We start from the raw sequence: 25,111 nt of genomic DNA, 5'->3' as shown, positions 1-25,111 counted from the left end.
CAGATGACTCTAAAAGGAAGATTAGTGCACTACAGTTGGTATAGCTTGTGTCACTCCTCAAATTGCTAATTTGGAAATTAAACTCCCATTCTAAAGTTATAAAATGGCATGCAACCAAAAAACATGGAAAAAGTTCAGCTAACAGTATATAAAGTGTAAGAAAGGCATATGGAGAAAAATGCAGCATGTCCCTTTTTTCAAAATATTTCCTCACGCCCTGCTTTTGTGCATTACACAGAAATTCCACTTTGGTAATTTTAAGTGGATCAAAGAGCCTAAGGAAAGCAAGCTAAAATGCACACAAGGACCAAGTGACAGACGTAACAAAATCATGTTGTTTAGGTATTTTTTCTGCATCAATTTTGCCACTTAACAAGTCTCTAATTTCAAAATTATAAACCAAAAACTAATGCAAAAAAAGGCATAAAGTAAAGCTCTAACCTTGAGAGAGCAGAGTTAAGAAACTGACAGTACAAGAAAGGCGAAAGCAGAGTGCTGCAGAATGGAAAAAAACAGTCTAAACTAGAAAAAACACAGAAAGGAAAGCAATATTAAAAAAAAAAAGATTAGTAAAAGCTGCAAAAAAAATGCAGTTCTAAAAAAATAGATTATAAAAAGAGATTATTTGAAAGACAAACCAAATGCAAATTTTTAATATTTAAGATTAAAAATGTTGGTTAACAGATAAGACAATAATGATTTAAAAATCCCATTTTAGGGATCCCTGGGTGGCGCAGCGGTTTGGCGCCTGCCTTTGGCCCAGGGCACAATCCTGGAGACCCGGGATCGAGTCCCACGTCGGGCTCCCTGCATGGAGCCTGCTTCTCCCTCTGCCTCTCTCTCTCCCTCTCTCTCTCTCTCTCTTTGTGTGTGACTATCATAAGTAAATTAAAAAAATAAAAAAAAATCCCATTTTAATGTATAATATTGATATCTGACATAAAAGCCAAAAGTGTCTATGCTCTGGTGAACGGACTTCAGACAAATCTATTAAAAACATCCGTACGGCAGATGTAAATAAGAGTGTCTACTAATGTTTTAGAGACTTCACATAACAAACAATTTGCTTCTGTTGTATCTATAGTTTGTACTGGTGGAAGACTTAGTATAACATGAAGGTGGCAAGGGGAAAAAAAAAAGTCTGTATAGGTGAAAACAAAAAAGGATGGAACAGCTGAGACAGAGATACAGCAGAGAGCACATATACAAATTTGTAACTTTTATCTTTCTGTGGCATCACTTTTAGCTTTCACTACAACTTAGGGGACCCAAGTCCTATGTCACAAGAAATCTCAAAAAATGAGATTTCTTCACAAAATGGCCCCCCCAAACTCAAAAAACAGATAACCAAATATTTATGTTATTAAAAAATAAGGACAAAAACTCTTATAAGCAACTTCTATCCTGGTGGTTGTAAATTTCCATTTAGTTGACTTGGAAAAAAATTAATTTTCACTTTTATTAGGTTAAAATGGGATTTTTTTAAACTTATGTGACAAAATTAATACAGAACCAAAATATTCTACTGACATTTTTTTAAAGATTTTATTTATTTATTCATGAGACACAGAAAGAGAGAGAGAGGCAGAGACACAGGCAGAGGGAGAAGCAGGCTCCATGCAGGGAGAGCCTGATGTGGGACTCAATCCCAGGTGTCCAGGATCAGGCCCTGGGCTGAAGGCGGTGCTAAACCGCTGAGCCACCCAGGATGCCCCTCTACTGACATTTTAAAAACAACTCTCCTTACACCACACATTTCACAACTTCTATTATAACTAACTCTGAAGAATCACCACAGCAATTATTTTATCGGTCATAAGATATTTAAAGAAACAAGGTATGCATTTTTAAAGGAAAACAGCCACTAGACAATGTAAGTCCTTTTGAAGCTTTATTAAGACCAAGATGTTGTAAATATACTATGCTAGGAAGGATGTGTAGAGGCGGAGAGAAAAATCAAGGCACAGCATGGCTACAACAATGTAGTTTTGAAAATTCCCACTGCTGGCCAGAAACCAAAAGTAGCTAAAACCTGCTTCTAGCTGTTCAGATATGAAATTTGGCCACATGCTCAGGAAAAGAAGGTCATTTATGTGGCAAAACCATACAGATTTCTTCTCAAAATGATGTTTTTGTTTATATATAAAATTGACACCAAGCAATCATAATCTCCTAGATTTTATTTTCAAATTTGTATTGTTAAAAAAAAACAAATTTGTATTGTTTTAAGAGTGAATCATCAAATGCAATACAATAATTTAATTCCTATAGATTTCATTTAAATTTTATACCTCATTCACAAAAATTCACAAGCCCAAATGTGGGGAAATACCATATTTTTCCAATTTTTAGACTGGAAAATATGGTTGCCATATGTGTAATGAATGCTGGGGTAAACGAGCTGCAGCCCAAGGATGTCATACAAAGCATCTGAACATATTTATAGACACAAACTAAACCACAAACAGTATACTGCTCTGCTCCTAGCCAGATACATTTTCTCCACTGCTTCAAACAAATCAAGTCTGTCATCTAACACAGCACTTGTTTTTTTCTGTTAACACATTTGGGTTTTCCTTACCTTTTGTAAATTGGCCCTGTCTGATGGTGGAACCATCTCAGGAGTAAGAATGTGAGGAGGATCAATGCCCTTTATTAACTTTTGATTGATTAAGTGAAAAGCCAAGGCAAACTGATCTTTTGAAAGCTTCCCACAGTCCTTTGTGTCACATAATGTCCTGTACAAATAAACAAAATGAACAGAATATAAGTGCTACAACTACCATTCTAAAAATCCAGGGAAAAAGTAATAGGACTAGGTAGCTTTTTAAAAATAATCAGTTGAATTAAAAAAGAAACTCAAACTTCTGTGTGTGTGGCCTGCTTAAAACTTAAAGTCAAATGTTAGAAAAGAAAGATCAGCTAAAATGGTTTTTTAAAACGATAGAGAAAAGAGAATATTCACCTTAGTGCTAAGCAGAGGTCTCAGATCTATCTGGGTTTGCTTTGTATTTTCTTACCGATTTCTAGAACCACTACAGAGCAAGAGTTGTGGTGGGCCAGAGAATCTTAACGTTCTCAACACTAAAAGATGTTAAAAATGAAACCTAAGTTTCAACAAATTTGGTTCATTAGTGGCATTAGAATGATTCTAAAACAAGCAAAAATTTCCACACTGGCTTGCTTCCTGCAACTCTTGGGAGTAGGTGGATATAAGGATCACCAAGTCAAAGCAGAAACAACAGCTGCAAATGGAGATCACATGTGAAGAGAAGGCAGCAAATCTGGAAAGCTTTACAAAATCACTTGAAGAGAAACAGAGAATGTTTTATCCTATTTTCTTTTCCTTTCTCTCTCTCTCTCTCTCTCTCTCTCTCTCACCCTCTTCTTCTCTTTCTTTTTAAAGGTCAACTTTCTGAAGTCCTGATCTATTACATTCACTGAAAGCTACTGTGGCCTGATGAACAGACTATCAGTAAGGTGTCAAAGAAACCCTGAATTCCAACTTCTCTACTTATTTCTTCTTGTGACCTTGAACAAATTGTTTTTCATCTCTTCAAGCTTTAGTTTCTTCAATGATAAAGTGGAGATAACACATATTCTGCAAGGTTACAGTGAGAATTAAAGGTAAAGTACATAAAAAGTCTGGGCATAATGTCAAGCCCATGACGGCTGCCATTTATTGAGCACACTGCCTGGCCTAGGTACTTGAAAGTGGCAGCTATTATTAGTTATATATATTTAAACTTTCCCCCTCTTGAGTTCTCGTTCCTCTTAAGGCAGACCTACTGTCCTCATTTGTTCTTTTCTAAGTTTCTCTTTGCAGCTGTGTGGTTCCACATCTGACGTTTGCTGCCCCCTGAAAACCTCAACACAACCTCTGGTATAGTCAGGTGAACTGGCAACAGGCACACTATAAATTTTCGTATGCACAGTCTCATTTAACATGACATGCACTAAAGACACTCAAGGTTGTCTTTTTTAAGGATCAAGTGTGTAATTTCTCTGAAAAGGTATTAAAGTATACCTTTAGTATATTTAATTCTGTAGTATGCCCTACAGAATTATCTGAGCACACCTTGAAGATACTATTTTGTATGTTGTTTAAATTTCAGATTTTTGCATTCTCCCTTAAAACTAAGTTTAATTGATATAAACTGCTGCATTTTAACATTTTAATAATCACTGACACTGTCAATCTTATAAAACATGTAATCCATTCTCAAGCTTTTGTCCACTATTCAGAAGAAATCCTCATATTTAAATTTTCTCTACAAAGAATTATGAAACAAAATTGTCCAACAAATGCTTAAAAATAAGAATGCACAAAATGCAACTTACACAAAGCTGTATTTCTTTTCTAAATCAATTTAAATAAAATCTTACCAAATATGGGCCAGTAAGGTAGAAGGTAAACCTGTCTTCAGGAAGATTTCACGGACTTCCAATCCAGACACAAATCCATCCATATCTTTATCAGTTTTCAAGAAGATCTCATCATATTTAGCCTTTTCTGCAGGGGATACAACCCACTACAGGGGGGCAAAAAAAAAAATATATATATAGTATTTCCATCAAAATGAATAACACTTTGAAGTGTCATTCCTTCAACCCAAGATAGTATTTGTCAAAATTCTTAGCAATTCCACCCCACTAGATGTAGCAATAGTGTACCATTCCATCACACCCTAATCAAAATGCTGTGGTGAAGAAAAAACTACAGAAAAATACAGAGCAGTTGGGACTATATTTATAGATACCCATTTCACTTTTTTCCTTTTAGGTAATGAGTAAATTCAAGCATAGTTAACTCTTGATTTATGAATGACCACATTAATATAGGTAACTGGGAAAGTTGATACAAACAAAATATTTAGATAATTCTCAATCCCCATTTTTATAGTTTCATTCAGCTTTCTTAGCTGTAGCTGAACTGGCTGATTTGCATATCCTGTCATTATTTTCCTTTACTCAGCCTGAGAAGCAGCAGGCTGGAGGGAGAAAAAAAGGCCCTAGATAACCGCAAATTGGATAATTTGATCCCAAAGAATCAAGAGTTAACTGGGGATTAAAAAAACAGTAACAGCTATTAACTATGCCTGGGCAAGCATGCCAGATTAGCATGGATTATCTTCTGTCTCCGACTCTAATTCTAGGTAGATCAAGGCAAAGCCAATAAAAAATCCAGATGATCTAAGTAAGGCCAAATGCAAGAGAAGGATTATATGTCATCTCTGGGACACTGTATTATGCAGGTTCAACCAGAGGGTGCTATAAATCTTTGATCCCTTTGATTGCTCTTTCTGTCTTCATCAAGCAATCAACTATTAAATGCCATGCACTTAAAAAAAAAAAAAAAGTCCTTTAACACTGATAGATCTATACCTGTCTTAACGGTGCTTTGGTAGGTAAAATGCCTACAGGTGGGAAGGAGTGGTAAGGTTCCTTGGCTGATGCTGAAGAGGGGATCAACCGCACAGAGCCTGATATACTGACCGTTTTTCTCTTAGAAGGTGGCACCAAGGCAGGAGGCAAGGACATTGGCACAGGTTCTTTCTCCAATGCACAGTATACCAAAAACATGGCCTTCAAGAGAGATCAACCAGGGTCACATATATTAAAATCATTTAACAACATCTACCCACTGAATTGATAATTGTTCAACAACAAAGCAGCTTTGAGCTGTCTGAAATTCTTTTTTTTTAAATCAGGCTGGGAATGAAAGAAAGAGGAAAAGAGAGAGACAAAAGGAAGAAAGGAGAAAAGGAAATAAATCAAAGCTAAGCAACTTTTAGGAAGATACCCAAAGTAGCAAAAACTCAGATACACACTATTCAACTAAAATTCTTGCAATGTCAAAAGCAAACAATCTGGGGAAAAGATATTTGCAAAGAAAGAGCTAATCTTCCTAAAAAGAATCCTTAGAAATTAACATAAGAAAAAGCCAAAATCCAATAGGAAAATGGGTAAATAGTAAGAACAAATATTTTATTGAAAAGTAAATACTTGGGATCCCTGGGTGGCGCAGCGGTTTGGCGCCTGCCTTTGGCCCAGGGCGCGATCCTGGAGACCCGGGATCGAATCCCACATCAGGCTCCCGGCGCATGGAGCCTGCTTCTCCCTCCGCCTGTGTCTCTGCCTCTCTCTCTCTCTCTGTGACTATCATAAATAAATAAAAAATTAAAAAAAAAAAAAAAGAAAAGTAAATACTACAGATGGCCTATCCTTCAACATACAAAAATACGCTCACTTTCACAAGAAAATTTCAAATTAAAAGTATATTAAAATCCCATTTTCCACTAACTGGCAAAAATCCAAATTTCATAACGTACATTGTTAACTAGACTAGGGACCCTCAGACACTCTTTAGTGGAAGCTCAAACTGGTACCAAGCCTAAGAAGGGCAAATTGGTAACAACTACCAAATTTATTTACTTCTCCCTTTGGTTCATCAATCCCCCATCTGGGAATCTATCCTCAGAATTACCTGCCCATAAAAAAAACACTGTATTGAAAACGACTGTTAATCACAGAATTATTTGTAGCAGCACCCAAGTACTCAACAACCAAAGACTGGTTTAAAAAAATTATGGTACAGCTATACAATAAAATACTATGAAACCAAAACCAAAACCAACAAACAAAAAATAGTTTGAAACATTCTCTCTCTTAACTATAGTACTTTCACAAATATACACAATTATCAAAACGCATCAAATTATATACTTAAATTGATTGCAACTCACTGTATGTAAAGTAGTCCTCACTCTGACTTGGGGGAAAAAAAAAAGAAATGTACAGCTCTCTATGTGAAAAGGTATCCCAGTGTTAATATGTATAGTGTGTTATCTTTTGCAGTAAGGAAGTAATAATTACTCCTATGTACTTATATTTGCTTTTTTAAACTCTAGAAGAACGAACAAGAAACTAAGAAAAGTGGTTGGTTACACAGTAAGTATAAATGGAGCACTGAGGGCAAGGATGGAACTGAGATTTTTTTCCCACTGAATATCTTTTTTTGTTAAGATTTTATTTATTTATTTGACAGAAAGAGAGAGCACAAGCAGGGTGAGTGGCAGGCCGAGGGAGAGGGAGAAGTATGTTTCCCATTAAGCAAGAACCCCTCAGCGGGGCTCGATCCCAGGACCCCTGAGATCATCACCTGAGCTGAAGGCAGCCGTTAACCAACTGAGCCACTCAACTGCCCCTCCACTGAATATCTTCATCTATTGTACTGACTTCTGAACCATGCAAATATACTACCTATTAAACATTATTTTTAATTATTAAATACATAAAGCATTTGCACAAAGTACATATACAATACAGGATATTCCCTTCATTTTAAAGAATTCAAGATACCTTCAAGACTTTGAAAAGATAGTTTCCAGGACAATCTTCAAGAATTTAAAACTGCTCAAAGCAACTTGGTACCTCCAAAAAGATTCCAACAGCAACTGAGAGGAAGCTTAAGTACTTATTTTTCTTTCCCTGTAAATGACATTCTCCCCCTAAAAATGTTTGCTTCCAATTCTAAGTTTATTTACAGGGCTTTCGAATCAGTGTTTATTCAGTACCTAATACAACAACACTGACCCATAATTTCTGTGATTACAAATATCATTTTATGTATGAAGAAACTGAAGCTCAAAGATGCTAGGTATCTTGCCTGTTATCTTTTTAAGAAGTGATAGTATAGGGTTCAAAGACCTGGCTATAAGCTCTTGTTTTTTTCTAGGAGTACACATATAATTTTACAAGACCATGTTCTCCTCTACATGGAATAAAACTAACCTTTTACTCAATGGGACCCAAATTGTAGCAGGTATCAGAATTACCTGGACAATATTGTGAAGTGCAGATTTCTAGGCTCCACTCCCAGAATTCTTGAATCATTAAGTCTGGGTTGGGCCTTATAGTTTATATTTCTAAGAAGTCTCCAAAGATGCTGATGCTCTTTGTCCTGGGACCATATTTAACCATTTGGCCCAAACCAAGAATTCTCTTCTCCCCATTTACTAGTCAACTTGAAGAACTCATTTAGTTTTAGAAACACATAAACTTTATTATCTTCAAAAGCCTGAAACTCCAGATTGAAAAATATCTGGATAGCATATAATTTCAACCAAATTCATGATATAGGCAATATTATGAAGTTGGCACTGAGCTAAAAGAAGTGACTAACATTCACATTAAAGGTCAGCATTCCTCTCACTGCAGATGGGAGTCATTTCCTGGAAAAGAAGACACCAGAAGCAAAAGAGCTATGTCAGCTATCTGCTGCCAACAGACAACACATTTTTTGAAACTTTAAAAAAAAAAAAAAAGTATCATTATTTCATGTTGCCTTGAAAATAGTTTCCCTGACAAAACTGAAGCCAAAAATTTTTCTACCAAATAAAACAGAAAAAAGTGAACAGTATACTGTTGGGTTGTAATTTTTTTTAAATTATATTGTACTTTATCCTAATCAAAGCCTGCCACTGAAACAAATACAGCAATTAAATGAAATGAAGCACCATAGTTGAAAGAAAGGAAAAAAAAAAAAATGTCTGGCAAAAACAAGCCTAAGCTTTCTCCGTGATAGCAGGGAAAGAGGGGATTTAGTTTATTATTGCAGTCAATTACCAGTAGCTGCTCACTTTTATTCTCTGTGCTTTTAGGGAGTAGAAATACTCCCAAAGTTTAGTATCCCAAAGTTTAGTGGCCATCAGAATCTCGGGGAGGCCTTTTTTACCCTACCCCAGAGATTCTGATTTAGTTGGTCTGGGCTTATACCTAGGAATCTGCATTTCTAATACGTTCTCTGGTAATATTGATGTGGCTGATAGAAGACAAATACTTTGAGAATCAGTATTTTAGGAGTTTCCTTAAGAGTTTTATTTGCTCATTCGTCTAATCACTTGAACTGCCAGTTTTAATTTCTTAAAATAGCATTCTGGGATAAAAAAATATCAGGCATTTCTTATATATTCCAAGTAATACAAGTTTTCTTCATCAATTTAATTCAACAAAATATGTACTGAGAAATTTCTAGCTACCAGGCACTGTGCTAGGCACTAGAAATACAAAACTAAAAAGACCTTACCACCTCAATAGAAGCAGCAAACATGTAACAAGTTAATTTCAGTACAATGTGAACATGTTAACACAAATATAGTTAATAAACCTCAAAGTGCCAAAAACTCTTCACATGAGTATCCAACAAATGCTACTGACAAAAATTTAGACCATTTACCTAACAGAAAAATCTAAAGGCCTAATAAGAATGTAAAAACCAGTACAAATGATTACTTTGTATTCTGTCAAAGTAAAAATGGCATGAGTCTGCCTCTCCAAAGAAAAGAATAGGAAAAGAGGAAAATAGTAACTTTACAGTGAAGAAATCTGGCAAATGCCAGCTTTACCAAGTGATGAAGATTAACATCACCAGTAATGGCATATAGACATCATTTATCCCCTGATAAATGTGATGAGAAAGGCATTTCACATCTGTGGTATTCTTTCCAGAAACCTATATCCCCACTCTATCCATGAGAAAAACACCAGACAAACCTAGATTGGCAGACATTCTACAGAATACCTGGCTAGTGCTCCTTGATAATGCCAAAGTCATAGTGAAGCAAGACAGAAAAACTATTACATACTAAGAAGACATCAGGGAAATGCAAATCAAAACTCACAATGATATATCACCTTACACCCGTCAGGATAGCCAGAATCAGAAAGACAAGAAATAACAAGGGTAAGCAAGGATGTGGAGAAAAAGGAATCCTTCTGCACTATTGGTGGGAATGTAAATTGGTACAGTCACTATAGAAAACAGTATGGAAGTTTCTCAAAAACTTAATGGAAATACCATATGATCCAGTAATTTCACTACTGGGTATTTACCCAAAGAAAACAAAAACTCTAATTCAAAAAAATGTATGCACCTCCATGTTTACTACAGCATTATTTGCAATAGCAAAGATATGGAAACAGCCCAAGTGTCCATTGATAAATGAAGCAATAAAGAGAGATGTGGTGTAAACACATACAGAGGAACATTGCTCAGCCATAAAAAAGAATACAATCTTGTCATTTGCAACAAAATGGATGGGCCTAGAGAATATAATGCTAAGTGAAGTAAGTCAGACAGACAAACAGAGAAAGACAAATACCATGATTTCATTCACGTGTGGAATCTAAGAAATAAACAAGCAAAGAAAGACACAAACAAACAAGATAACAGACTCTTAAATACAGAGAACAAACTGGTGGTTGCCAGAAAGGAGGTGGCAGGAATGGGTGAAATAGATAAAGATTAAAAAGTACAAACTTCCAGTTATAAAATAAGAGATGAAAAGCATGGCATAGGGAATATAGGCAATAAGATTGTAATGACATTGGTAACAGTAACTATACTTATCGTGGTTATTGTGGTTACTGAGGAATGTACAGAATTGTTGAATCATTATGTTGTATACCTGAAACTAATACAACACTGTTAATCATATTATTTCAATTATAAAAAAGTTACTTGCCCCATTCATTAAGAAAAAAGATGGAAAAATATTTATCAGGCAAAGTCCATCAAAAGAATGCTAGTGAGATCACTGATAATGGTGAAACCACAAGGAAAATCCTAGAATTAAAAGAACTAAATTAACTGAGAAAAATCTAGAATTTTAGTTAACAAAAAATATTCTAAAATTTTCTGTGGTTAGGAGGTGAAGAAGGAAGTGAAAATAATTTAAAGGACTTGTTTTACTGGAGTAAAGGTTAACTTACTTTCAGCTGCTGGAGAAAGAAGTATGATTAAGTACAGGGATAAGTGTTATTAACCATTAATGGAACAGATATTAAAACAGAATTTATACTTAAATAAGAGGGGAAAACTCAATGAATCACTACTTGATAACTAGCAACAATAGGAACAGGAAAAAGAGAAAATAATGTAAAATACATAAGGTAGAGGGAATAAAATCAGTATCTGCACCATCATCTTAAAAGACAAAAACTGTCACATCAGGGAAAAACTGAAACACAGGAATAAGCTGTATCCAAGAGATAAATTTTAAACATAAGAAGTATCAGGTAGGGACACCTGGGTGGCTCAGTGATTGTCTGCCTTTGGCTCAGGGTGTGATCCGGGTCCTGGGATTGAGTCCCACATCGGGCTCCCCACAGAAGCCTGCTTCTCCCTCTGTCTATGTCTCTGCCTCTCTCTCTCTCTCTCTGTGCTTCTCATGAATAAATAAATAAATACTAAAAAAAAAAAAAAGAAAGAAAAAGAAAAGAAATATCAGATGATCCAGACTTTAATGGGGCAGCCCCGGTGGCTCAGCGGTTTAACGCCTGCCTTTGGCCCAGGGCCTGATCCTGGAGACGCGGGATCAAGTCCCACGTCCGGCTCCCTGCATGGAGCCTGCTTCTCCTCTACCGGTGTCTCTGCCTCTCTCTCTGTGTGTGTCTGTCATGAATAAATAAATAAAATCTTAAAAAAAAATACATCACATGAGCCGAAATCTAAAATTAAAGTCACTAAGCATGATAAAGTTGGAAAGAATTTCTGAGGAATGCTCATAGAAAGAAATCAAATGTGCAAAGTGGTTAAAATTATTAAATCTAGGAGAAGACATATAGATGTTCATTATTTTTTTTTAAGTAGTAACTTCCCATAAATGCGTCGTTCATTCTTAAACTATTCTTTCAATAAAGGTTTACTTTTATTTTTTTTAAAAAAAAAAGAGTAGGTTACCTAGCAAAAGGCTTCAGAGCATATAAGATAAACTGTGTTTAATCACTTACCTTAGCACATACTACTGTTAATCAAATGAGGATAATACTATTCTCCACCTACTTTAACCATACTTATACAAATCCTTCCTTGAAATTTTTAATTTTTGTCTTCACAGTCTTTCAAAGTACATCATCAGCCAAACCTCTTCAATATACCACTTTCTTTCCCCAAAACACTGAATCAACCGTTAATAGTTAGTTGAGATAACTCTGTCACCATTTGTGAGGGGGTACCCCCTGCCATTTCCCAACTATCACCCAAATTAAAATTAAAAATACTAGGGACCTAAGACCATCAACTCAAGTCACTTTAAATTTCCATTTCTGTATTTTTTTTCAAATGTAATAATACTTATTCTTCCTATTTTAGTTGATTCCTAGAATATAAACAATAAAGTTTATGAAAGGACAAAAAAGAAAAATAAGGCTAAATGGAAACTGAAACATAATCAATAAAATTGATATAATGAATTTACATAGGTCTAGTATCTTCTGAGCAGAAAAGCTGACACATCCAGGGAACATATAAGAGGTCATGAACTTGGCAACAAAGAAAATCTTATGAAATTTTTTAAGTAGAGATTTTAAAGATCACATTCTCTAAGCATAATCAAATCAAGCTAAAAGTATATACAAAGGTAACTAAAAACCAAACTTAACTACTTTGAAATTAGGAAACATATTCCTAAACAGATGATTTAAAAAAGCTAAAAATTATCTAAAAAGTAGTAAAAAGAATACTTTGTATCAGTATCTATGGAATCCAGCTAAACTTGTACTCAAGAGAAAATATGTAAATTTTTTCAATATTAAAGATGATAAAAAAAATAAAGGGATTTAGTACTCATTTTCAAGAAAAGATTTTTTTAAAAGGTAAACCAAAAGAAACTAGGAAGAAGGCATTAAGATAAAAGCTGAAAAAATGAAAAAGTCAAAACATAACAGAAAGGATAATTATATCCAAAAGATGGCTCTTTTTAAAGATTTATAAACTAGATAAAATTCAATTAAACAAAAGATGAGAGGGAGCAAAAAAATAAGATTTGGAATGAAAGAGTAGCACAACCACAGCCCAGAAGAGATTAAAAGAATAAGGCAAATCTCCCACAACAAATTTGGAAAGTCAAGCAGACAATTTCTCAGCAAAATAAAGACAGAAAATCTGAACAGATTAATTTCCAAGTAAGAGATTCAAAGGGGGATTAGAGATTGACTATTCATAAGCTCACAGCAGAGTTGTATCTAACCTTTAAGGAAGAGATGAATACAACTCTATTTGGAATTAACTTCCAATTTCCAAAGATGACATATCTTCAGATAAGATGTCAAAACTTTCTCACTCTATAAATAAAGTAAAACTACAATGTTATCCATGTTTTCCTTTAATAAAATAAATGTGAAAATCTGGGGGTATATCTGAAGTAAAATTATTCCATAGCAGAAGGCGGTACTTAAAAGAGATGCCTGGTTAAGATGGGATACAAAGATCGATACCACTCAGCATCTTTACAATACATTATCCAAAGTATATAATCCTATGTATCTTAAAGTCAAATAAAATGAAGACAGTAAGACCATACATTTTCTACTATCTGTTTCTTTAAAAATATTTATTGACTACCTGTATACTCTAGACAAAAATACTCATACCAACAACCTTAGGAAAATACAGTTTTCCTCTGAGGATAAAATAAACAAGGAAATTTTTGCTTGAGAAAACCATTAAGATGTTTAAGATTTTAAGAGCATTAGGTTACTTACAACTGCAAACTCATCTCTGTCAAGCATTCCATCATGGTCAATGTCACTCAACTCCCAAACCTTAAAAAGAAAGGAATTGACAAAGATTAAAGCTCTTTCACTTCATATGCTACCTGTAAACACCAAATACAATAAATGCAGGGAAATTTTTCATCTAAACATTAAAATATAAAATAAATAAATAAACATTAAAATATCTAATTCTTGGAGAAATTTCACTTATGCTGAACATTTTATTACATCACTCATATATGCTATATTAACATTAACATTATTGTAAAAAGAAGGAATAATTCTTAATACAAGTGTTTTTAATAAAAATTTCTTACAAAATTTTAAAGAAAATATTTTGTTTCTATCCAGTAAGAAAACTATGTATACAGCACTTTAAACAGCTACAATGCTTTTTCACAAACATCATCTGTTAACTCATGCAACAACTCCATGTGGTACTATCAACCCACTTTTAGACCTGAGGTGATATGACTTAAGATCATGCAACCATTATTAAGTCACAGAATCAGTTTTCAACATGAAGATTTCCAACTAAGTCCATTATTGTTTTCCATACACTACAGAATCTCTGATCAACTAAAAGATATATATGTCCAGTGAATACTGTGTTATTATTAACCAGCTAATGTCCAGGGCTTACAAAGAAAAAATAAATCTAAAAGGCCCTAGTTGATTTGGTTTAAATACAGAGTAGATTCCATACCTTTAGATCAGCTATAAAACTATGTTAAATCCTTGAAAAGAAGATATTTAAGTCTTTCAACAAAATTTTACTGGGAGTAAAATTTACTTTAGTAAGAGATTGGAGTGGAGATAAGCAAGTGTTTGGTCACTAAATGTCTTCAAGGAATTTGGACTTTATCTTAAATGCAATGGGAAGCTACTAAGAGGGTTAAGTCAAAATAACAGGACTATATTTATAGTTTAGAAATCTCACACTGACCACACAGTAGAGAAATGATTAACGAGAAATAGTACTGAAAAATGGCTTTTAAATTAACATTTACTGAGCTAACCTATACGACACTGATCCAGTAGTACTCCTACTGGTGATATGGTAGTAAGTCATTATCACCATCAGCATCGTGGCATCTAGCATTAAAGAATATGTACCAAGCACTGTGCTACATACATACATTATCACATTTAATCCTTACAACCCTATAAATGGAATCACACTCATCTTAAAGATTAAAAAAAAATGATACATGGTTTTCTGATGATTCACTCAAGGTCACACGTCTAAGAAATGGTGCAGCCAGATTTAACCCTCTGTATTCTGGCCAAGCTAGGGATTAAAGATTTCCAACTAAGTCCATTATTGTTTTCCATACACTACAGACTCTCTGGAGGTTTAATGAGAGTAGATGAGGTTTGAAATCCAAAGAGGCATAGAGATAAATCACTATGGAGAATAGCCCAAGAGTAGGGAAAGCCCTGCTGAAGTTGGTGATCATAAAATTATGATGATACCAATATCTTATTAGATTCTCAGTAGTCCACATGCAACCACAGAGAAGGCACATAATTAGCTTCGTGCAAAGTTGGATTTTCAACAGGTCAGAAGAAAGGTTAGAAAATATGGTAACGGGAGCTAAAGATACCACATGAAACTGTGGACCAAGTTGGATGAGGAAAAAAATAAATAAATTTGAAAAATGGAGAAAGTAAAGGACTCTGAGACTTAAAGGTCTTGTGAAGTCAAAGAATTAGTCTTGCAAGTATTTATGAAAGAGATCTATAAAGATGGGAAGTTCTATTTAGAGAGTTAATGATTTCAGAGATGAAACTATTCCTTATAGCAGGGCCCCATCATACAGCCATGAAGCAGGCAATAGATATAAAATACTGATGGTCTCCAGAAATTAAATCAAGGAACTGGGAAGTCAGAACATACAGTTCAAATAAAAAGGACCTGCTCAAAGGGCTTACATATATAACTAATTTCAAGCACTCATATTTTAGAGGGAATATCAAATAAAATTAATTGGCAATAATTTTACATATTAAAGCAGAACACAAAAAAATTCTATAATAACCTCAAAATAAAATCTGTGTAATCTTTGACAATGAGCTGTAAGTGCCCCTGATAGATACAAAAATAAGATACATAAAAATTACATTTAGAATTTAATAATATCTTACTCTTCCAAGGATATCCACAGGTAACTTAGAGTTGAGCAATACTGGTTTCACTTTATCACCAGATAGAAATCCATTCACTGGGCTTAAACTATCAAAAATTGCATCATATTTGGCCTTATCTTCAGACTATAATATTAAAAAGATCACAAGTTAATCAGTGGTGAAAAGCATTTAAACTGCAGTTATAAAAATCAAATCCTCAAAGAATAGGCAATATATATATATTTTAAGATGATTTATTTATTTATTTATTTATTTATTTATTTATTTATTTATTTATGATACACACACACACACACACACACACACACACACACACACAGGCAGAGGGAGAAGCAGGCTCCATGCTGGGAGCCCAATGTGAGACTCGATCCCAGGACTCCAGGATCGCGCCCCGGGCCAAAGGCAGGCGCCAAACCGCTGAGCCACCCAGGGATCTCCTAGGCAATATATTCTTAAAAATTATTTTTAAAACACTTTTTGCTTTCATCAGAATATATTATAAATAACAATCTAAAAGTTATGCAAGAGTTACTCAAGAGTCCAGTATCCCTTCCATTCCTTTCGTAGCTGCAACACTATGTTTGATTTTCTACTATTAGCTTAATCAAAAGAATTTAGTAATAGGAAGGGCTCTGAGAGGAGCATCTAGTCCAACCTTCTCACTGAAATCCATAGCAAGGAAATAACTTGTGAGAACACACAAGCTAGTTAGTGACATTCTACGACCTTCTCAACATGGTATTAAGTCATATTTCAAACTCAGATTTTAAAAAGAAAATAACCACCATAGGAATAAACACCTAGTTTCTTCCATTTTTTCCAAAGCAAGATTTTCTTTTTCTTTTTTTTTTTAAGATTTTCTTTTATCGATAATAGGACATCCCTAAAATCCTGGAAAGTTACCTGTATAACATAAAAAAACTATTGTTCATGGAGCACATGGGTGGCTCAGTTGGTGGAGAGTCAGACTCTTGATTTCGGTTCAGGTCACGATCTCAGAGTTGTGAGATGGAGCCCATGTCGAGCCCTGAGTTGAGTTCTGCACTCAGCAGGCAATCTGCTTGAGATTCTCTCCCTCTGACTCTCCCTATACTTGTGTGTGTGTGTGTGCGCGCGCACGCACCTGTGTGTATACGACCTCTTTCTCTCTAAAATAAATAAATAAATCTTAAAAAAAATTAGCAGTCATGATTTTCCCAGTCAAAGCCAGATTCCTATACTTTTTTAAATTAGTTAATAATACACAGGCATATATGGACATAGAAACCAAGTGACTTTCGGACAAAACTATACATATTTATTAAAAGTCATTTGATCTGCTATATCCTAGTCCTAATATTATTTAGATACTATGATTTTTAAAATCTGATAAATTTTTAAAAGCTGGTAAGATTTTATTTATTTTTTAGCTTTTATTTATTTGAGAGAGAGTGAGAGAGAGAGAACAAGTGGAGTGAGGAGCAGAGGGAGAAGCAGGCTCACCACTAAGCAAGGAGCCCGATGGGCTTGATCCCAGGACTCCAGGATCATGACCTGAGCCAAAGGCAGACACTCAACCGAGCCACCCAGGTACCCGATAACATTTTTTATTTATTTTTATTTATTTATGATAGACATAGAGAGAGAGAGAGAGAGAGAGAGAGAGAGAGAGAGAGAAAGGCAGAGACACAGGCAGAGGGAGAAGCAGGCTCCATGCCGGGAGCCTGACACGGAACTCGATCCCAGGACTCCAGGATCGTGCCCGGGCTAAAGGCAGGTGTGAAACCCGCTAAGCCACCCAGGGATCCCCCTGATAACATTTTTTAAATTGGAGACATAACTAGCATGATGTCTCCAATAGATATAATGCAAAATATCCACTTCAGAAAAAGATTTCATACAAAATTGTTTGTTTTAGAGCCATAAAGAGAATTATCTGGTTAACCAGAATTTTCAAACAGGAAATAATACCAGTAGGGTAAACTACCTATTCATAAAATATTTTCATTAATATAAGAATATGACATCACCATTTTTAGTTTATACTATAACAGAAATGCATTTAAGCCATACTAACTGTTCAAAATGATTGACAGAATAGTAAGAGCTCTCAAAAGATTTCTAGTACCAGTATTTCCCCTACAGTAAAAAAATGAAAATCCCATGCAGGTTACAATAGATTTTGGTAGTAGTGGGAGAGGATTAAATGGCTAGGAAGCAAAGCAATGTGTAAGGAAAAAGTAGTTACAAAGTTTACTTACTTTTACAGCCCATGGGAGCTCAGCTATAGAAGTTCCACTGATGAGCAAAGGACTACTGGTATCATGCTAACAAACAAACAAACGAACAAACAAACAAACAATAAATAAATAAATAAAGCACATGAAGAGCTGAAAACCTCACATCAATAAACAAGAAAAAGGTCTTTGGATTTAAATACATTCATACAAAATATGGAACTCAATGCACACAAGACACTATTTTACACTGGCTCTATTAGACTTTCATCTAAATACAAATGAAACAAAAACTGAGTTATCTAAGCTAGCTGCATAAATGATATTAGAGTACTAACTGAAACATTTAGTGTTATAGAAGAAGTCTTATTACAACTGATATCAAGATAAAGATATCTGAATGTAACAGAAATATTTGTGGCACTGTTAACTGATGACTTTTTCCTAACACTATTTAAGGAAAGTAAACTGGGACAAGAACCCAACTTAAGATTTCTTAAGTTACAAGAACATGAACCTATTAACAGCACGCCCAAGTTGTTATATTTATCTGCTTTTAGAGACAGATGGATATATTTGAAACATTTTTATAATAATATAGTTAGGAAGCAAATCCCTAATTAACCCTCTGATTCCCTACCTAAACTTACAAATGCAGAAATTCTCAAAACTGAAGTTAAATTCATAATACTCAGAGCAAATACTTTTAAAGTTTTAAATTTAAAAACAAGAGCCACAGTGCCTGGGTGGCTCATTCAGTTACACGTCTACCTTCAGCTTTGGTCATGATCTCAGGGTCCTGGGACTGAGAGCCCCAAGTGAGGTTACCTTGCTTAGCAAGGAGTCTGCTTCTCCCTCTCTCTCTAACTCTCTCCCTCGTTTGTGCACACACTCTCTTTCATATAAATAAATAAAATCTAAAACAAACAAAAAATAAATAAGAGCCATGAAACTTCTGGAAAGGGGGGTAGAGTAGGGAGGACCAGCCCTATTAGACATACAAATTACCAAATATGATAATTAAAACAATGTTAGGTAAGCATATGAATAAACAGATCAATGGGTAAAAACAAAAAAATCCAGAAAGGAACTAAAAATACATGGCTGAGGTGGCATTCCAAATCAGTAAGGAAAAGACCGGTTATTTTATAAAGTGGCCATCCTGGAAAAACATCAATTTGAACCCATACTCATACTTAATATCAAGACTAACATAAATGTGAAAAAATAAACTATAAAAAAATTAAATCCTAGTAACTCATAAAAAAAATCACTTCTTTATGAAAAAAATCACTACGATTTCAAGACAAATGACAAACTAGGAAAATATATGTGTGTGTGTGTGTGTATATGCAGTATATATACATAACCTCTAGAATTCAATTTTTAAAATGATCAATAACCTAAGAAAAATGGGAAAAGCTTTAAACAGACATTTCACATAAAGGTAATGAAAATGACTTATAAGCATGAGAAAAACTACTCAAACTCACTCTGTAAAACCAAATGGACAAATTAAAACTACACTCAACATTCCATTTGTCACCTCTCAAATTGACAAAGATCAAAAAGTTTAACAGAATGTTAGCAAAAGAGCACTTGACCAACTGATGATGGGTTTGTAAACGAGTACAACCACTAAGGAACACAAGTTGATATTACATATGAAAACTCCACAAATGCACAAACTTCTGAAACAGCAATTCCACTTCTGAGAATATGCACATATATTTTTGTACATGTAAAATGACATATATCCAAGGTTATTATTCATTACAGCATTTTTTAATAATAAAAGATTAAAAACAAGCTAAAAGCCTATCAATAGGAAGGTAAATAAATTATGGTAGAGGGGAGGTATGGAGGGGATAGGTTAAATAGGTGACAGGAATTAAGGAGTGCACTTGCTGTGATGAGCACTGGGTGTTGTAGGCAAGTAACAAACCACTCTATTGTACACCTGAAACTAATATAACACTGTATGTTAATTAACTGGAATTTAAATAAAACATTTAAAAACTTTTATGTAAATAGAAGCAAGGAAATACTATACAGCTATTAAAAAGAATAAATACCCTTTTATGTAAAGATCTCTAAAACATTATTTAAAAAGGTATAGAATTGTGTTTATTAATTGTACACTACAATCAATGTAAAATGAGGAAGTGGGTATTTATATTTCTTTAAAACACATATAATGCGACGCCTGGGTGGCTGAGTGGTTAGGTGTCTGCCTTTGGCTTAGGGTGTGATCCCAGAGTCCTAGGATTGAGTCCCACATTAGGCTTCCTGCAGAGAGTCTGCTTCTCCCTCTGCCTGTTTCTCTGCCTCTCTCTGTGTGTGTCTCATGAATAAATAAATAAAATATTTAAAAAATAAATTAAAAAATAAATAAATACACATAAGTAACTCTGGAAGAATATACAAGAAACTAATAACAACAGTAGCCATTAAGAAAGAAAATCAGGTAGCTGAGTGATAGGGGTTAGGGAAATTATTTTTTAATATAGCAATTTTAATTTTTAAATCATGTTGTATCATTTTAAAAATTAAGTACAATTTAAACTTAAGATCATTTCTTACAAATCTTGGTGGAGGAACAGCCAGGTTCAAGCTACTCAGAGAAACCTCTAATCCATTCTGGGCACATGCCACAAGTCGCAAAGCAACAAAGAATTCCTGAGAAAGAGAAGCATGAAGTTAAGTACATTAATTATCTATCTACCTATCTAACCATCCAACCACATTACAATCTGAAAATGTAAAACAATTCATAATTACTCCAAGATCTTAATGTAGCAACAAATAGCACATTTGCCTGAAAACACTTGCTGTAAAATTCAGAAGATATCTATGTACAAAGATGTTCCTAACATAATAAATAGCAAAAGGTGTTAATATAAATGGGAAAATATTTAAATAAACTGATAATACAGATAGTAGAAATTATACAAGATTAATACATTCTTCAAAGAACGCTTACTGATGTTAAAAATGGTTTTTATCATTTAAGTGAGGAAAAGAGTCTGGAAAAAAACCCAGAAGAAAATAACAACTGAATGTTATCAAAAGTCATCTCTGGATTTAAGATGATAAATTTTGAAACTGGACCAATCATTCAAGTGATTCAACCACTGCTATTCCAGGAAAGCTACAGAGAATACAGAGCTACTGTGTAGCATCTAAAACAATTACATAACTGCTTCACTTCAAAATACTTGTAAATCTCTCCCAAAGGTCCTTGGATTTTTGGCCTTTTAAGTCTCAGTCCAAAATTTAATAAATAAATGCAGAGATGCTGAAGCAACTGTTTTTCGGTCTGGGAATAAACACAACAAAAGCCTTTACTCCAGTTTTAATCACTTTCAACTTAGTATCGTTGCTGATGCAATCAACCCTTCACCACTTTTCTCAAACCTCCTATTCTCACCAATACCATTCTTACCCAATTCTTACTTATTCTTAGAACCTTGCAGGTTGGGATCCCTGGGTGGCGCAGTGGTTTGGCGCTTGTCTTTGGCCCGGGGCGCGATCCTGGAGACCCGGGATCGAATCCCACATCAGGCTCCCGGTGCATGGAGCCTGCTTCTCCCTCTGCCTATGTCTCTGCCTCTCTCTCTCTCTCTGTGACTATCATAAATAAATAAAAATTAAAAAAAAAAAAAAAAAAAAAAAGAACCTTGCAGGTTGTCTGCTTTATGTAACACCTTGCCTTCACTCACAAATTTCTTAAAAAGGTGATATTTCAAGATCTCCCCTTCTCTTTTCATTCACTCCATAAGCTTTTATGCAATCCCACTTGAACTTCCACCATTAACTAGAGAAACCACTGCCTATGTCACAAATAACTTCTTAGCTACCAAATACAATAGCCTCAACAAAACAAAACACAAAAAACTTCACCTCATTCTGCTTGTTCTTTTGGCAGTCTGGACAGTATGATAACTCCCAGAAACTCTCCTCCACCAACATAGCTCCATAAAACTCTCCTACTTTTCCTCTGACCTTTCAAATCTCTTGGAGTCAATGCCTCCCCCAACCTTTAAATACTGGTATTTTGGGGCATCAGGTCATGATCCCAGAGTCCTGGGTTAGAGCCTTACATCAGGCTCCCTCCTCGGTGGGGAATCTGCTTCTCCCTCTCTCTCTCTGCCCCTCCTCCCTCATATGCATGCATGTGTACTCTCTCTAGTAAATAAATAAGATCTTTAAAAAATAAATAAAAATAAATGCTGGTATTCTAAGTCCTCCAAAATCAACCTTTTTTACTTTCTCATGTTATAAGAGATTCAATTACTCTTAGGTAATCAGGTCCCCTCCGATAGTATGGACAGGCTCTGAAGTGAAATAGTCTTGCATTAAATTCTAGTTCTGCCACTTAAAGTTGTGAGGCCATGGACAAGTTAAATAAAATTTTTCTAATACCTTTGCCATGTATTATGAGGTACAAAATAAAAACCATACTATAAGAACAAAAACACCTACTGTCATTTTTGGCACATAAAACTCAATAAATATTGGTTTTTTCCCTTTGTTTCATGTTAATTCAAAAATCTGCTTCTCTCATGCAAACATCAAAGTTTAAACTGCAGATCCACAAATCCAGCCACTTGGATATATATAACAAAGACAACTCAACTCAACATCCGAAGTTCAGTAATATCAGAGTGAAGAATTTATTACACTATAAACTCCTGAAGACAGGGACCATATCTGTCTTGTTCACGCCTGCATTTCCAAAGCCTGACTCAAAACAGGTATTCAACAAATATTTGCTGACTGAGCGCACAGTACTCTGGCTGCTCATATGAAGCTAGTTTTCCTATGTCTCCAACGTACCAATTAGCCCTTCTGCCCAGAGGCTCTATTGGGGACTATAATCTAGCCCTAGAATCTTAATTAAGAGACTTGATATTCGTACTCTCTCATCTAAATTTCCCATCCCTTTTTGGAGTTTGATGCTGCTTCAGCTGTTCCCATATAGGGGAACTAATTTTGAGTAGCAGTGCTCAGCCAATGTATCAGCATGCAGCAAGCTTTGAATTCAGTGCTGTGGAAATCTACCCATCTCTAGTCCTGAAATCCATCCCTAACAAGCTAAATTTCAAAGTATACTGATGGTGTCTAATATTCATAATCACTTTCATATATTTCTAGTCTAGGGTTTACTCATGGCCTGTAAACCATTTTTTGGTTTATATGCCAAAAGTAAGACCTAGACAGAATACTCACAAGTAAGTATATTGTACAGGGTACCAAAGGTAGCGATATTAGGAGGTAGGGCCTTTGAGACATGCTTAAGGCATCAGAATGGGGGCCTCATGGGATTAATGCTTTAAAAAAGAGGGTCCAGAAAGATCCCTAGCCCCTTCTGCCATGGAAGGATACAACAAGAGGTCTGTGACAAAGAAGATAGTCCTCACCCAAACATGCTGGCAGCCTGGTCTTGTGTTTCGAGCCTCCAGAACTGTGAGCAATACATTTCTGCTATTTATAAGCCATCCAGTCTATGTTATCATGTTAGAGAAGCCCCAACAGGCTACGACATTCCAGGAGAACAATGTTACCAAATTAACACTAACATTTGGGAATCAGTTACTTTAATGTCTATTGAATTGGAAATATTTTCCAATATACTGTTATAACACTTTCCCTTGGAAAACCTAATATTGGTAAAAAACCAATTCCTAGTTTAAAACTAGAAAAAATCCTTGTTATTTTTTATTCTGAAGCACTCAAAAACTTTTTCATATGAATCTCGGAATCTTACTTGTTTGTTCAGGATTCCTTTGCCATTTGTGTCAGCTAAATCCCAAATCTGAAATTCAGAAAAAAAAAAAGTCAATCTGTTTTTTAAACAAAAATCATCTTAAAGATACATTAAATCCCTGCAATTTACAACTTCATTCTCTTTGGTCATCAGATTTAAGAATCACAGAATTAAAAGTGGGAAGAAACCTTGAAGGTCATTTAGTGCAACCCTACACAAAGATACTATGGCCCAGTGAGATACTTGCTCAAGAACATTCAAGGCATCAAGAAAAGAACTGAAATGCAGGTTCTAACTTCCAAGTCCAATGCCCTTTTCATTAACCCAGGTTCTAACTCCAAATTCAATGCTCTTTCTACTAGAACATACTACCTTGATTTTAGGTCCATATTAAGATGGTATTCTTCCTTACAGGCAAGCTGAAACAGTTCATGTTTATTTGTGAATAATTAATATCAGTATCATGTATAAGGATTCACCAGGAGATCTAGCAGGAGAGGGACTTTCCACTTCTTTGTGCTCTTTTCTAAGTCTCTCATCCCCAACTCTATTGACCACAAATTAAACACAGTTAGAGACAGTTATAGTACAGGAAACAAAGACAGAGCCAACTCTCTGAGTGGGTGGCAAGGTTCCCAGTCTGCACTGTTTCTCCCTCAATACCCAAATGTACTATTCCTTCCTCATTTCATCCTACTAAAAAGTAATTGGTTTTCTAAAAATCCGAAAAACCCCTTACTTTTCAAAAGAGTAAATCACTGCACCACAAATTCCCTTTACCATTACTATAACTGCTTCAATGATTCAGTTCTAAGTTTTTTGATGGTATCTTTCTAAATTTGCATCCAATTTATTTATACTAAATAAATATTCATTATAGTCTAATTAAAATGAATAAATATTACCTTTCCAAGTATCAAGTCTGGAAGCCCTGATCTTTTCAGGAAAACAGCAGCATCAGAAGCCAATACCCTTCCAGTATTGCCTGTATCAACCTGAAAAGATTTAAACCATAAGTTGCTGACAACCATAGAGACAAAGTTATCATCATTTTACCTGCCTTCCTCCCTGTGACTTGGGAACTGACTTTTTTAAAGGGGACAGGAATCCTTTGACTAACAAAGGCCAAGAAAGGGCAGCATTTCCTGGAGAGGACTTCTGACAAATGGGAGTACCTGTAGATCTGGGGGTTTTTTCAAACATTTTTAAATCATTAACTTCTGCTTTTATATTTATTCTTAGAAACTGTAACACCTAAAAAAAAAAAAAAAAAGTCAAAGGAGTATTAGCTCTAAAACCAGCAGTGATTCCATAATAAACTTAAGGAAATACTTTTTAAATTCTTAAGTTCCTAATTGATAGGAACTTTCCTTTAAAACAGAATGTCACAGGGGCAGCCCCAGTGGCTCGGCGGTTT

The 25,111-nt window shown here is 34.9% G+C and overlaps 1 protein-coding gene across 10 annotated transcripts in view; it reads right to left on the bottom strand.

Moving 5' to 3' along the window:
- EPS15 (epidermal growth factor receptor pathway substrate 15) overlaps window positions 1-25,111 on the bottom strand; it is a 139,923-nt gene that overhangs the window by 77,497 nt on the left and 37,315 nt on the right. For 6 of the 10 annotated variants that reach the window (XM_025991852.2, XM_025991855.2, XM_025991854.2 and 3 more), the window contains 9 exons: window positions 24,600-24,689; window positions 23,695-23,742; window positions 20,508-20,603; window positions 17,949-18,014; window positions 15,706-15,831; window positions 13,546-13,605; window positions 5,386-5,586; window positions 4,387-4,532; window positions 2,582-2,738 (listed from right to left, as the gene is read on the bottom strand). In XM_025991852.2, coding sequence (XP_025847637.1) covers window positions 2,582-2,738; window positions 4,387-4,532; window positions 5,386-5,586; window positions 13,546-13,605; window positions 15,706-15,831; window positions 17,949-18,014; window positions 20,508-20,603; window positions 23,695-23,742; window positions 24,600-24,689 — 990 coding nt within the window. The remainder of the gene's footprint in view (window positions 1-2,581; window positions 2,739-4,386; window positions 4,533-5,385; window positions 5,587-13,545; window positions 13,606-15,705; window positions 15,832-17,948; window positions 18,015-20,507; window positions 20,604-23,694; window positions 23,743-24,599; window positions 24,690-25,111) is intronic. The other 4 variants (XM_025991853.2, XM_072724006.1, XM_072724005.1 and 1 more) reach the window with 1 other exon arrangement.

The sequence above is a fragment of the Vulpes vulpes genome, chromosome 10 (assembly GCF_048418805.1).
Source record: "Vulpes vulpes isolate BD-2025 chromosome 10, VulVul3, whole genome shotgun sequence".
NCBI lineage: Eukaryota > Metazoa > Chordata > Mammalia > Carnivora > Canidae > Vulpes > Vulpes vulpes.
Note: the sequence above shows the minus strand (reverse complement) of the source record. Positions and strands in the feature narration are given on the sequence as shown.